This window comes from Acanthaster planci, linkage group LG15, assembly GCF_054643075.1.
Source record: "Acanthaster planci isolate LZ-2023a linkage group LG15, COTS_SCS, whole genome shotgun sequence".
NCBI classification, from domain to species: Eukaryota; Metazoa; Echinodermata; class Asteroidea; order Valvatida; family Acanthasteridae; genus Acanthaster; species Acanthaster planci.
In genome coordinates this window covers 3,122,477-3,138,493 of record NC_141791.1, presented here as the reverse complement: position 1 = coordinate 3,138,493, position 16,017 = coordinate 3,122,477, and the positions used below count along the sequence as shown (strand labels likewise).

General features: G+C 43.5%; 1 protein-coding gene across 11 annotated transcripts in view; it reads left to right on the top strand.

Annotated features, from left to right (window-relative positions):
* LOC110984498 (syntaxin-binding protein 5-like) overlaps positions 1 to 16,017 on the top strand; it is a 73,218-nt gene that overhangs the window by 21,263 nt on the left and 35,938 nt on the right. For all 11 annotated transcript variants that reach the window (XM_087146242.1, XM_087146250.1, XM_087146248.1 and 8 more), the window contains exons 3-5: positions 13,036 to 13,117; positions 14,076 to 14,176; positions 15,141 to 15,275. In XM_087146242.1, the coding sequence (XP_087002368.1) occupies positions 13,036 to 13,117; positions 14,076 to 14,176; positions 15,141 to 15,275 (318 nt within the window). The remainder of the gene's footprint in view (positions 1 to 13,035; positions 13,118 to 14,075; positions 14,177 to 15,140; positions 15,276 to 16,017) is intronic.

Below are 16,017 nucleotides of genomic sequence, written 5' to 3'. Positions count from 1 at the left end.
ATCAATCGGCCGATCTACTCCCCTTCCAAAAATCTGCCTTAATCCCAGGGTTGCGGACTGATCGAGGAAGTTCTAAGAGAGCGTTCCTGGCGAAGCCAAGAGCTTACAGCTGCTTGGGATTTTAGCGGTTTTTGAGTTTAAAGAGCTAGGAGAAATGCAGACACCATCGGAAAGAAAGAGATCTGAAAGGACGACTCCCAAAATTGTGAGCAAAAAAACTGAGTGATAGTTGCAAGATCTTCCGCCGTCTGATGTCATCAGAAATGGTCCTACTGGAAAAAGCAAAGTGACACAAATTTCTGGCTCAAGAAGCTCGAGGCTGTGGGAGGCAGTGGTGCACTGTTGCAGCTTTTGCTTGGGCAAAAATATGGTCATGAGAATACTCTGATTTGGGAGTGGAGTTTTAGAGTGGAGTAATTTGACGCTGTGTGTGTGTAACCAGGGAAAATGGTTTCCTTTTGTCGTTGATTACAGGACTTACTAAATCAGGAACTTTCTCCATGGATTATTGCTTGAAATTTAGTTTTGAAATTCACAACTTACATATGGTTTTGGCAGGTAATTTGCATTAATTCATCACTCTTGGAAACTAGAAAATGTGTTCTGAACTAAAATCATGTATCAGATGTGACAGGGACATGCAAAACAAGTGGACCCCTAATTTCTGGAATTACCCACATACATGTACACCTACATGTACACCTACATGTACACCTACATGTACACCTACTTGTACACCTACGTGTACACCTACATGTATACTTGTATGTATCTTGCAGATTGCATTTTTTGCAAGTCTAAAAAAAGTTCATAAAAATTGGTGGATGCCTGTGTTCTTTTCTTTCTCTGCTTAAATGACATAAAAAGATTTTGATTACATGTTGTAATAAAAATTAATCAAATTAATCTTTAAAGTACATGTAAGTAATCAGTAAGTTAAGAAAGTAATCATTTCAACTTTATAGGTTTATGTAAGAGCTGAAACATTAGTATGTTTGTATGTAATTTTTATTGTGCATAGGTACATGCACTTATTGATCATTTCAGTGATGAATACAACTTGCACGTACATAAATCTACATGTACGAGTACGTGTACATGATTTGCTTGGAGTTGAAATGCACCCTCACCGCCAAAGGAAAGACAGGTTGGTAGGAACTTTTCAAACTAATTGGTCACCCGCGTTCAGTGTGCCCCCCTGCCAAATATGCATAAACATGCACGTCCCAACAAAGAAATGACGTTTCCATGTACATGTACTGTGAAAAGAAACACCCCCCCTCATGTTCCAAAATGGAGAGGACGTGTTTGAAGTACATGTACACGTACAGTACATTTTACTGCATGCAATATGAATATGAACTGTATAAAAGCAATAGATATGTTTGAGATCTCCCTGTCTTTTCCTCTCTCTGGATTTGCCGAGATTAATATCGGGGAAGAAGGTCGCACGGGGTGGGTCCGGTGAATACGAGTTAATATCCCCGACTGTGGAAGTGGAAATCTCAGGATGATGCCTGGGCATATTGGAATCAAGTGGGAGAAAAGGAAGAAAAGGAGGGCAGAGTGGTGGGCAATTTTGTGAGGGAGTAGCAATTAGAGGAAAAGCACATCTGGGTAGCGTTTCTGCGTCTGCACTCTGTGCTTTCTTCAATTTGTGCTGTTCGGTTTTGGTACCAGCTGGAGTCCTCCCGGCTGGGCAGCCAAGGCCATCCACTGACCCCCCCTTACCTGTCCAGACTATGGAATAGAATTTATCGGATTAGAAGGAGTCCACTTGGGCTGCTGCGGAGAGAGTTGCACCTGGACAGCACTGTTGGAAATATGTTAACCTAAACAGTCCCAAATCCTCAAATTTCAGTATGATTTTACACCGGGGGAGGGGATATTAATGGGGAGAAAATGGCTTCAGTCTTTTCGAGGCTCCTGTGCATGTAAATGAAAATTCTAAACAGATACGCCGTGTTTTGTCCTTGTTCGTGTTGTTGAAAAGTTCTACAGTACCCTACATGTTGGATGTGCGTAATACATTGTAACTTGTTTTCAGTGAATCAAAGAATAATGAGCAGCCGTAGAGATGGGTCAGTAAATTGTGTACGCCCATGCATGAATTCATGCACTGCTTTGAGTGGAGCAAGTTGGTTGGCTGAGGATTTCAGTCATCTTTTGTCGCTGACAACATTGTCTTGTTTTATGTAAATACCGGTACGTTGGTGTACCTTACCGATACATGTACATGTACATGTATAGTACAGAATCCTTTGACCAGCTGAATGCTCTAGCAAGGTGCCAACCCCTAAGCCCAGTTGCGTCAACCCTAGGCCCAATTGTGCCAATCCTAGCCCAGTTGTGCCAACCTACATGTAAGCCCAGTTGTGCCAACCCTAAGCGCAGTTGTGCCAACCCTGAGCCCAGTTGTTGCCATCCCGAAGCCCAGTTGCACCAACCCTAAGCCCAGTTGCACCAACCCTAGGCCCAGTTGCGCCAACCTAAGCCCAGTTGTGCTACTGGTACCAGTAGTTAGCCTCTGGCTTTCACACAACTGCCCTGCCCCCTCCCCCCAGCAGCAAAGAATAGACTCCCTCCCATTCATGTACATGTAGGTCTTTGAAGCATGTTAGGTATGGAGCTTGCTTGTGTGACCTGTTCTCACAAAACCCGGACAGACTAACGCAGAACCAAAATGTTTACCACTAAAGGTTGACTACATCGGTCACTGACTGGGTCAGAACCCTTCTCTTGGGGTTATTGTAAATAATACCCAAAATATCATTGTTGAAAGCTGAATTCATTTGAGAACTCAAAAACTACCAAAAATCCCCTCTTGTTTTTCAGCTGCTTTTTCTGGTATTTGTTGGAACAGGTCACATATAACTTTCAGTAATTGCACAGTTAGGACCGTGTACAAAAGTTACACGGTTAATCGGCAGTGACTAAAAATTCTGCACAGGTACACCTGTACATGAGTCTCTTTAATTTGAATCCACTGGAATTTCCCATAGACATGCATGTACATGTAGGCATGCTGATTGGAACTGTAGCCAGGTACCGTAATCTGGAAGCAGCATTACTCTGTAGTGTCCACACCCCTCCCTCGTCGTTCTCCCACCCCCCACTCCTACATGCACATGTACTCCCCACCTAGTGAGTGCTGCTCACAGCAGACTGCCCTTTAAAAAAAACTGCATGCAAGTTGGCTGCGGCAGTGCTGTCAGCACCACACATTATGGGCGCGACTGGGCGAAGATTTAAATTGGCGTCATGATATTCCCCCAACAACCCTGCAGGGTTTTTTTTCATCCATGCACACACACACACACAAAAAGATTTGTCGTTGTTGACGGAATATTACGGCCCCAAAATGAGCATCGCATCTCATCCGTGTTAGTTTTGCATTCCGCATGCACATGCGGGTACAGTACATTTTGTGTCATAAAGACATTGTGTTTGCTAGTTATGAAGTGAGAAGTAGCGATTCCTTTTTCTTTTATTTCAAAGCAGTGTCCAGATTCTCATGTGGAATCAGTTGGGAAAAGAATGATTAATTTCCTGTTTCCAAATGTAATGAGCTAGAATAATCTTTGTTGTCCATCAGACAAGGGAGGGGGGAATCTGTCTTTTTTACCCAAGGGTAGCCAATCTGCTGTCAACTTCGCTGGAGAAACGGAAAGGAAGAACCCCAGAGCCAGACCAAATTAGGCAAAGTAATCAGTGCAATGAACTGTACTCGACTTCATTTCCTGCGACGGGGTCTTGGCCGAGCACATCCCGAACAGTAAATCACCACCGCCGCAGTCACAACATTTAGAGAGAAGCATGGGGAAGAGGGCAAGCGGTGAGAAATAAGACACAGCCATGAGGAAGGGAAAGGAGATGAAGAGAAGGAGCTAATCACATCGCTCGGTCCCTTTCACCTCATCGGCGTTTCCCTCCCCTGTCTTGCGTCCAACTAAACTGCTCGTTCAACCCCTCCGTCGGCTCACATTAAAAATCATATCGTCAGGCCCCGCGGGCGAGTGGCGTGGTACACGTTTGTGATTCATGTTGCGTCACGGCCGTCGTCGCTGATGATAGGAACCCGAGATGGGCCCGCCGAAAGAGAGAAGGAAAAAAAAAAAATGCCAGCTCAGAATACGGAATAATCACCTCCTTTTCAATTTTGATTTGTGTCGATGGAGCTCTCGGCACATCGCCCAGACTACCCAGATCTCTCTCGGTAAATAAATGGGAGCTCCCAACGTCATACATGTAAATTCTTCCCTCGTTTCCTATTTCTGCTTCTACTCCCACCCCTTCATTCTTTTTTTTTTTTTAGCTGTGTTTGGGTTCAGCATCGAGTCCGTGACCACATGATGATGGTGCGTGGGATGCATAATTGAATCAGAACAATTTATTCTCATAATGAGGAAGCCTCGCATGAAATTCCCGTTTGAGTCGGAGGGAATGGAACTGGGCCCTGCTCTCTCTACCAGGTCTTAGCCCCTAAGAGGTCAGTCCAAGACTGACCCAATTCCTGATTTGGTAAAAATAACCTAAAAAAACAATAATTGTCTCAGTGTTTTTTCTCCTGGAATCTGAAACCAGCGATCTCCATGGGGGAAGGCAGCCAAAAATTAGATTGACCAAAAAAGTGTCTTTGTAGGCTGAGATCTGGGTTATGATAATCATTCTCACGCCTACAATGGACATTCCATCTCGTAAGTTCACAGGGTTTTTGACACATTGCAAGGTTTTCTGGGAAGCAGTTTCTGATGATTTTCCTGAATGTGTACTGATGGGTACTTGCTCATGTAAACCTGGGCTCAGGGTTGTTGTTTCAAAATAATCTGGAGGGTTTAACACCACTAAAAATTATACAGGCTTGGTAATGAAACCCAGTGCATGCATGCACCATGTTGCCCAGTGTGTTAGCACCATATTTATCATGCCCTTGTATTCTTCATTGCAAACTAACGTTTTCACCCTGATTTTGGACTGTTTATGTTTGACAAAGGCAGGGGTGCAATCTGTCAGGATTTCTCCCGATTTGGGGATTTGTTTTTTTTTTTCATCAGGATTTTCCCGATTTCATTTTTTTTTTTCTCAACGATCTCTTAAAAATCTGGAAAACCACGATGTTGCCGCTCAGGTGTTTCTACATGAGTGTTGAAGAAACGGGTAGTGGCTTTTGGCAGACAGACACAAATCATAGACACGGCAGTGGAGCCCTCAAAACCTCTGGCGATTATGCCGTGGATATTTCATTTTCCTCCCATCACCCCCCTGCAGAGGACTTTCAATAGACTGCCGTGTATACAGTGTATAAAACTTTATATGCCGGCCAGCCGAATGCACTCATCACATTGTGCCATTATAAAGTGCAACTCGCCAAGTACTTGTACACTTGTAAACCCCATTAAATAAATGAACCTCAAGTGTGGCGCTCTGTGCGTGCATGGCACTGCATAAATTTGCATACTAATTAAGTGAGGGAAGCCCTTTCCACCAATGAGCACGTGTTTCTTTATTTAGCCACACAGTGACATAATAGGCACACCAAAAGCCTTTATTCCTAATATGTAATGGCTGGAAAGAAGCTTGGCTTTTTGCAGTGCATTTACCAACAGGAGAAGGATGGATTCGTGCATCATAGTGCGATGTACATAGCCCATCAGTACCTGCACATTAGGAGACATCAGCACAGCTGTGACGTGAATGATATTTTTTTTTTACGTACACGTACAGGTCATTGCATGGGATTTATTGTACATTTTAAACTACCAGTGTACATATACGTGTACTTTACAGGCATTTAAAAATTTTATGTACACCCAGAATATGATGTTCCGGGTATATGCACATTTGATGCATACATGTGCATTTAAGCATGCATGTACATGTACATCATGTACATGTATCAATTAAGCATACATGCACTGTATGTGCATTGTACACTGTACATCATAAATATTACCAAATACATGTACTGTACATGTACAAGGTAAGTGACCACCCTTCTGTTTTATTTTGTTTTGCAAACATGTACATGTGAGTTCAGCCAGTTCTAAAAAATAAATGGAAAAATACTGGTATGTTCACCTTCCACGAATTTCTTAATATTCATACTGTGTGTACTGGAGTAGCCAAATGTCATTAATGGCTCCCCTCAGGAAATGACGTACATGTACATTTAAAATTTGTTGCTTGCATATTAAAGATTTAATATGGTTTTGTGATAATTTATGGGAAATTGTACCGTACAAGGGCGTTTGCTGTTTTTGTTTAGTGTGTAATGTTGAAGTGCTCTCCTGAGCCGTTACTTTTGTACACACAAACTAATTCCAAATACAATTGACGGTTTTTTGTCTAGCGTACATGTACATGTATATGTAGCCCTAGTCCTCTCAGGAATGGCCCTGATCGATCAATGCCATTCTGTCATTGGCCCACATAATAATTATGACATCTGTTTTCATATTGTGTGCTTATAAAAATCCCAGGGTCGAGGACCAGGATGAATAAACAACAAAAATGTTCCCTGTTTTTTTATGCCCAGGGCAACCAAAAAAAAAAACCCTGATGCACTTCCATCCCTGTGTTGACATCAGCCGATGCATTGGTTGAAAAGAAAATGAACGCCGTGTGAAAATGAACGCAACATGGTTGTCATTTAACCTGCATTTTAAAAGAGCTCTTCAGGCATGACCTATTAAAAACGAAAATCCCACCGATTCATCCAACTGTCCAGCTGGTGATAAACTGTGAGACTAAAAAAGGGGGGGGGCACAATTTTTTGGGCCGCTTTTCAAAAGTCAAGGGTCTTAGCTGTCTGCAAGATGTGGGATTTTCTGTCCCGTTTTTGTTTTGAGGCTGACAGGCTTCCGCCAGCCCATATGTTCCGTTTTGCACTTTTTGTCTCCCACGTTTGTTTGCGCTGAAAAACAAAATGTCCAGAGATAAACGTCAGAGGACTACTCGCAACGCCGGCCTCGAGGCAGACTTTCTCTCTGTTTCAACGAACGGACACACAACAGGAGCAGGATGGTGGGGGGGGAGGGTAGAAATGTAAATAAGTTACGTCCGGAGCATGCACAGGCATCCGCTGAAAAAGTCAGACAGCCCAGGGGCTTGCATTCCAACGTTCCTCACGAATATTATAAAGGTATTATCCTGCCGTTTTTTGTGTGCCGTGCACTTGGGATGATTAGTAAGAACCGGCCTGCGGTGCCGGTATTCAGATTTATGCTAATGTCCTCCCCCGTGAATATGTATGGGTGATTTCTTCCTTTACCAAATCAACCCCCCATCCCCCACTCTCAACATTGTCACCTGTTCCATCTGAGAGGGAAGAGTGAGCTGAGGGAGGCAGTCTAACCCCCCCTCCCCGTTCCTGCTGAACTACAACACGGAGGAAGAAAGGAGGGAGATGGAGGAGACCCAAGTACATCTCGCTTGCTGACTGCTTTTCAAAGAGTGCGTTGATGAGAAAGATTCCCCCCGCGGCTGTCTCTATTAACATGTTGAAGCCAAGCGTAACACCCAGCCCCCCCCCCAAAAAAGAAGATGAAAATGCTGGTGTCCTTCACCTTTACCAATTGCTGCTGAATGTCTCTCAAGTACCCTCATGCTTCTTGTCTTACTACCGTGACCCCTCCTCCAGCTCATCCCCCGCCCCCCCAAAAAAATGTCGGAAAGGCGGCATTGTTCTTGAGACCCTCAAATAACTGTCAAGGGTGGGAAGTGTTTCCTCATTACATACGAATTCATACATGTGATTAAAAAAAAGCCAAATGCATACATTTACCAGTTGGTCTGCATATTTGATTCAACAACCACCTGTACCAAGCTAGTACCTAAGTGATGGTACATATTTAATACATGGTCACGGACGTGCCAAATGAAGGCAACGGAAGAGAGAAGACACATTTACACGTGATAATGTGCATGTCCGCTGGGGCATGGTGTCAAGAGACCTGTCATTTTTTTAAAAAAAGTTAAATCAGCCTTTTTTTTTTATTTCACAGTATCGTGTTCCCTCCTTCCTTCCACCCCCCCAGCTGAAACAGGTGAAATGCGGCTAATGAAATATTCACAGGACAAGAATGAAGAATTCCATTCATGAATTCTGCATTCTTCTCATTTCCTCGTGGTCTTGCATCCGTCATTTGCTCCCTGCTCCTCTGAGCGCTATTAGTGCACTCTGCCCCCTCCCTACCCCCGTTTCTTTTCATCGTCCTTCGCCTTCCCCCTGTTATCAAAAGAAACGCTTCAGAGCACCCTTCCGACCTAAATATAGACGAGCACAAACAAGATGCGGAAAGTAGAGGAAGAAAGACAGGGGGAGGGGGGGTGGGATAGGGGAAGGTTTCAACGTCAGCCCAGAAAACGCACTCACGGGGGTTGACGTAATTCACAACACCTCATGTGCAGTCAACTCGGACGTGACCTTGTGCGTACGCAATCTTTCTTTTCCTTCCTCCTTTTTTTTTTTTTTTTTACCGTAAGCCAGAGCACTGGGTGTTGACAAGGGGAGGGAGGGAGGGCGTAATCACGTAGCCAGGTTTAGTGTGCATTTATCATTCGACCCGCTCTGGAGCAGAGGAGAGCTAAGGATAATATTCCTCAAGTTTCACAAGAATGATTGCCATGACCACACCAAATGCGCCTCGATTTGTTTGTTGTCCGAATACAAGCAGGGAACACAGGCACCAAGACAAATGACATGCTGTATTGCATGGAGTATTTTCTATTATGCTGCATGTTGCCGAAAGGGTCATTCTATAAATTAGGGGTCCAATTTTTTCGTGTCCCTGTATGATTTTGTAAATTTAGAACAATTCTGTAATTTCCACGAGTGATGAATTCATGCAAATAACCCGCCAAACAAATGGAGAGCTTGCATGTATCTTTTATGCATCATCTGCGTACAGCATCCCGGATATTTACAGACTGGGAATTTGTAATCCATGGTCATTAACATTTTTTCCATTATTCCAGTTATATCGCCAGGAACTGATGTCGTAAAGTTAGTTCATATTAATTAATTGCCGCTTGATAGACATACATGTATCTGCACATGATGTATTAATTTTCTTAAGTGCTGAAAAGAAGCATGTATTCTAGTGTAGACAAGACTTTTTAATGGGACCTGTATATTTTTGGTTTTGTTTTGTTCTTGGTTCTTTAAAGGGGCTTTATATTTTCATTTGGGCAAACAAGTTTTTAGGAGGACCTGGTTTTGGAATGGGTTCTGTATACCGTATGTACATCAATGGTTGCTCCTTTATCTCTTGAAGCAGATACCTCGGTTGAGTGTTTGGACTTTGTGCAAGCTTTTTCTGGAAGGATGTTGACAAACTGTTTATTAAACTAGTGCTTACTGTGAAGATACAGTGAGAGAGAGGCGGAAAGGATGGCTCAGTGAGATTTTCTGGCCAGTGTTGTGGAATGTCTTTGCGGAAATGATCTCTCGATATTTAACAACTTTTCGGAAGAATGAACATGGCTGTACCTGTGCTATACCCATGTAGGCATGTTCAGGCATTTCCTTTGGATACATCTGCGACCTGACCTTTTGGCGTCAAGTAAATAGGAGCTTTCCTGCCAGAGATTTTTTTCATCTACATGTACATATAGGAAGTATTTGCCACACATGCACACTGCACAAGGCATTGGACACCTGGGTGACTCTTCAAATGATACATTGCCATGATCATGTTCACCACACAGTTGTTTGCATACAAAATGCTAAATCCTTTCTGTCCATGTTTACATGGACAAGAGACAAGCACGACGAAAACGAGGGGCACAGTTCTGGCATCCCCATGGTCTGCCCCCGGGCTTGTACATGTATGCGCCCCTCCGTAAATGGCAGTATGGATTTCTTTGCCGCGCCACTGCGCATTTTCTTGCCGATAAACGCTCGGGCCATTAAACCGTCGCAGTCGGTGCTGTCCACATACTCCACAGAAAGAAAGAACCAAAATAGGTTGACCCGAATTGAAGGGAGCACACATGCATGTGTACAGCCCCGGTACATGACGCACAGGGCTGCACATAATGAAAGCCAGTTACCGGTACATGGTACGTATGCGCACCGTCTCTAACCGCGGCATCAGTACCAATTCATATGTGTGGATGGACGTGCATGCATCGCATTGGGACATTCATGCAGTTGAGGCGTTTTTGAATTACTCTCTCACTCTCAGAATGTGTCAAATAAAATTGTGCATATTTCATGGTTGCCTACGTCATAGGTTGCTAAGGTTGGGGGGGCATACATCATGGCAAACCGAATGCCGTTTGACACACGGCGAAAATTGGACTACACTGTGGTGTGTAAACATACTTGTACGTGTGAATTTATGAATTGATCGTGGATTTTTCCTGCTGTTTATATATTTTTATGCAGTACATGTCTGCTGTGAAGGTTCAGGTGAGAAAAAGTACGGAGCTTGGTGATAAGCAGTGCTCGATTAGACAATTCACGACGCGTTACAGTTTCGTTTGAGCGATAGTAAAAAAGAAGTTAAGACTACAGCTGTAACCTGAATTGGATGTCTTAAAAAAAACACTTTGAAGGGAAGGGTTGATGAAAAAACATGTGTATGACAGGCCACACAATTCAAGTTCAGTACAGGGTACCATTACATGTGCATCTTGGCGTAAATAACATACAATTTTCATTTTGTTTACAGCGTACAAGGAGACACGGCCAAATATAGGAGCCATCAGAATGGTGAAATCGAATTGAAGTGGAATTTAGCCGCGTGAACTATTCATAAAACACTCTGCAAATTCTAGTCTCGGTTTTCACTGTGGGATAGATTTATGAGCAGAGTGGTGAGAGTTGAGAAATTTATGTCCTCGGAAAAGAGTGAGGACATACATCAGATTGGGAACCAGCGCTACAGTTTTACCGCAAATTTTTACAAATGTGATTTCTATTCTTTTTCTATTCTTTTTCTATTCTTATTCTATTTCTATTCTTTTTTCCCCCTCCGGTCACCACATGTACCGTACGCCACTGCATTAACGGCCCACCCAGTTGCACCTACAGTCTCCCTGTTCACCCATTATAAAGTTACTGGCACCTACAGGTACCCAGTACCTAATGGGAGCATTCTTTTGTTTTTGTGTTAAAACTAATCTTGAAATTACTCAGTTTTCTTGATCTGTGCACCCTCTTAAGTTGGATTTTTGTCGATGGTTTCCTTGTCTGTTCCGCTTAGTTCCCTTCGCTGTGGATAACCGTTACCCCAAAATGCTAACTAGATGTACATACATGTATGTGTATGTTTCCCAGGAAGGGGGGGGGTAACCTCTAATGGACCTGGCTTAGTCCACCCAAGGTTCTCACAACCTTTATTCGGAGGATGCGTTTGCTGTCAGGTCCACACAAAGGTGGGAAGGTTGGCGTGCACCCTGGTCTGTGCATTGTCCATTGGAGTGCAGTCAGATACGTGTAGGCCCTACATGTGCATGGATTGTTTCTAATGCTAGAAACTTCCCCTAACCGAAGATGCGCAGTTAAGTTTTGCCAAGAGATGCATTTTGGAAGAAAGTGAAACTTACATATTTGTCGTGTTTGCAGCAGACCAGAAATGGTAGGGTACTCTCACTTTCACAGTGTTTCCCTAATCATTTTTGCCATAATTAGAGCACTTCATAATGTGTTCTTCATGTGCGTCAGCATGGCGACTTATATACAGGATTGAAACTGTGTTATGTAAAAAGCTACGTCCATTTTCATGTCCAAACTAATGGGTAAATTGTGCTCAGTCCATTTTGACCATAAATGGAACTAACTTTGTAAAAACATGAATTGTTCTATTATTTTGTTTCAGCCGTAATGTACAGCCTGAATGTGTAATCACGTATGTAAAATGCTCTTGGATGATCAAAATGCTATCATCAACGGCGAAACATGGCTAACGTGACTGGTTCCCTTTATGGGTTTTTGTTTGATTACTGAAATGAGTGTAGTGCGGCGGCAAATGCAGCCTACCGGTACATTGTACATGTACAATTGCTCGGATGTTTACCGTGTTCATACTGAGGGGAGGGGGGGATGAAAGAAGAGAGTCTTACTCGATGGGGTTGGGGGATGGGGGAGAGATCCATAAGTGAAGGAATGGCAGATGACATCACTGCATGCTGGTTATTATGCCCGTCTCATTAAAGTCATTTGAGCGTGTGACATGATACGTGTGCATACGTGTACACGGTGGCTGCCTCGTGCCCTGGTCACATTTACTGCTGCTAACATCTGTACGGTTTGGAAGCGGGCACTGCACACCGCACACACACACACGCACTCGTACATGTACACGATCTGTTTATGCCAAGTGGGTGAAGGGATCCTCTCAACAAATACGGAGAGAGTAAAATTACGAATCAGACAGGGATTTTTAATGACAGTTCTGCACGCTTGCGTGGATCTATTTCTTTGTGCTGTGTTTCGGGCGGGGAGGGGGATTTGGGAAAGAATCGGACTCGATAGGAAATAGCATTCCAGTTTATTTGGAGTTACATTTACCGACATCAATAAATTTGTTGGGGCTTAGTGATTTCCCTGAAGTGGGGATGTACAGTGTACCCGTATGCATTCACCGTAATGCCTTCAGTGTCAATTTTGGTATGTGTCTGGGATTCACATGCCTACTGCTGGCAATTATTACTGGTACTTGAATGAATCACATGCATTTTGAAGGTAGATACTTGTACGTGGATATGTATATTAAATGGCTGTTTACGTTCGCCACTGACAAGTTGACTTTGTTGGATGATACAAGTATACATGTACATGCATGTACATGTGTATGTATTTAAGTTAGTTTTGTATACATGTAGGTCTGTATATTGCTACATGTATTTATGGGACCTGTGTGGAAGAAATACAGGGCAAAAGGACTGTTTGTTTTTATTCGAGGAAACTCAACAATGGACAACACAGACCAGAAAGAGCCGTCAGCCCAGTGCCAGAAAGACACGCGTGCCTGTACCTATGCCTTTGTGCCCAGCGAGGTTTTTAACTTAACTCAGAGACCTGTCCAGATTTGGCCGGCCTGGTGTGGACTGCCACGTACGTCACGACAGCGACACGGCAGTACTGCAACTCATGTTCCTTGTCAACGAGGTAGGAATTCCCGCGTGAACCCTTTGGCGGGAGAGTTGGGGGAGAGGATGCAGTCAAGTCCGTGCATGCTGCAAAGGGGGCGTGGCAACGAAAGCTGTTGCCCCCCCCTCCTCATTAACAATCAAAAATAAACGGGAAAATAACGAGAGGAAAAAGCGGAAGAAAGGAGTACAAAGGGAATGAAAAATCACCGATTTGGTGGAATATATCTTAGATTGGTCCCTCTTCTACTGGTTATGGTTTATCAGTTTTGCCTGTGCTGAGTACCCCCCCCCCAAAAAAAACTCCTCCCCCATCCGGACAAATCATGGCAGTGCCACAGTGTGATTGTGTATAATGTGATGTACAGCCAATGGTGTGAAAAAAAGTAGAGATGGGGATCCACTCTATGGTCAGTGTAAGTCAGTAATTCAGTAGTAATCAATTTTCAGGTTATCAGTTCAAACTGCCAGCAATTGTTGGAGGGTATCCTTCTGTCGCTCTTCCACCAGCGTTAACAATTTTCCTGGGACTTTATTTGTGATCAACTCTGTTGCGACATTTAGCTGACATGAAGCAAAAGGTGGATGTGCTTGGATTCTTGAAAATGCAATACATGGAACAAGAGAGGGTAGTTAATCGGCTGCAACGTCACACTCTTCCAATCTGACAGTGTTTTGATGCAGTTGAGACTGTCACTGACCTTTGTAGGTCCTCGCACCTCCCTCACAAAAACCGTGAGTCAAGTCGATGCAAGCTCTTCAAAAAACGAACTTTGTACTCGCGCAACGCCCTGCCACTGTTGGTCCTCAGTCGCTTACAACGGAACTTGTGAATAGACTTGTGATTTGATTTTGATTTGACTCGCTACCGACTCCCGACATGATCCGGCTTCGTCCCAGAATGTCCTGGCCAAGGGTCAAGCTGTTTTGCGGCGTCAGAGTTTCTTGTATAATTCCTTCTTTCTTTTCTCCTCCAGGGTGCTCTAGTCAGTGTGTGTGCCGATGACAGTCTGCATCTATGGAACTTACGACAGAAACGACCAGCAATACTACACTCACTTAAATTCAACAGAGAAAGGTGCGTTAGCCCCCCCCCCTTTCCACCGCTACCCACAACAGACAAACTGTTCGATTATTGGCAAGGTTTTATTCTCTGCCATTGTTTTGTTGGTTGTCACATTTTTTTTCCGAAGGTGACTGTCATGGCACTCTTCTTTACAATACATTTGTAATGCACATTGTAAAGCAGGGGATCGGTGTGTGCATGTGCACGTATAAAATACACTTTCACCATCCAATACAAGGTTTCATAGAAGAACAGTTTAACATCAGAGTAACCGTGTGCTAAGTGCTTTGCGAGAGCTTTGCGAGACAAAAATAAGTTTCAAACTTACGATTCAAGTTTGACGTTTCAGCTTACCAAATGTGCCTCCTGCTTATCAGATAAAAAAAGAAATTTGAAAGCAAGCTGATGGAGCACTTTTGGTTGTGAAATGGCCGGTCGAGACATCTTCATCAGTGAATGTGAACTGAGAAATTCAGGGTTTGAAACCTTTTTGGACACCTTGATCTTCAAAGATGAAGGAAACTTGTAAAACAAGTAGTTCATTTGGTCAGCATATATGGAAAGGGGTCAGGAAATTAGACCCTGACTTCACACTGTCTAATGTAGGTGGACAAAAGGGTTCCAGGGATCCCCAAAGTATTTTCAGTGATCTGCTCTGAGCGGAACAAAAGAGGGCGTTTTTTTTGGTACTCGCCACTTAGGCGCGTGTTTATAATGGAGATTGGCGGCCTAGTGGTGCGTTTGACTCGGAGCACGCTGATTACGCGTAATGAAATTATTCCGTAATGTATGGTCTTTGCGTACATACAGAACGCATGCAAGAACCCGCTTGGAAAACCTACAACTATCTGTCTTTTTTTTTGCGGCTTGGGGGGTGCACTTTAATTTGGGGTGGGTATTGTGCATGCCCTGTTCCAGCAGTGAGGGAAAAGAGAACAGGTTTGGCTAAATTTCTTGTCGCTTTTTTTCCCTGCAGAATAACACACTGTACCCTCCCATTCCAAAGCAAATGGCTGTACATAGGCACAGAGAGAGGGAATGTCCACGTCGTCAATATTGAGTCCTTTGTTCTCTCCGGTTATGTCATCAACTGGAACAAAGCCATCGAGCTGTGAGTACTCAAACCTTTTTTCAAAGTATACTTTGAGGGCTGAGCGATAAAGAGACCACTAGACAGGTGCCAAAATCTTACTCTTTAAATGTTACAGAAAGCCTGGTGAAGGGTGTTGCTAAGCTACATGTACTCTTTCTTCAGCAGGTCAAGGGTCCCCAGCCGGCAACTTTTGAATGGAATTTTTCAGCCAAATGAACTTTTGGCCGTCCTTTTACTTTTTTGCATGCAGTGTTAAATACATTTTTTTTTTCTTATCAGTCATTCAGGATTACAGCCAAGGTTGTTACGTCTATATTTGCCATTTGGCGACAGTGGAACCCTGGGGATGTTTTCTCAGAGGTTGTAATTTGTTAACAGCGCCCTCGAACTCCCTTTAAACTTGATCTGCATGTGATTCGCTGTGCAGGCCATATTTGCTGTAGAACCAACAAATAGATTTTTGAATTTATATGCGCTAGAAACATCTTCCATTTTCATTCAAAACCTGGTGATAAATTTCCTCCTGGCAAAACAAAGGTCAAGATTGGTGCCTGCCAATGAGACTCTGCGGGTGTGCCTTTGCCAACCTAGTGTCCACCTTTCTCTGAAAAAAAAAAGTGCATTTGTCGTTTCCTTGCATTACATGATATGGATTCCAGTCCAACATGATTGGTTTTTCATCCTCAAACTGATTCGATCATTTTTAAATTTTCGGTCCATTTTTAGGCCCTGAGGCTTTAGTGCCAGGGATACTTTTGAG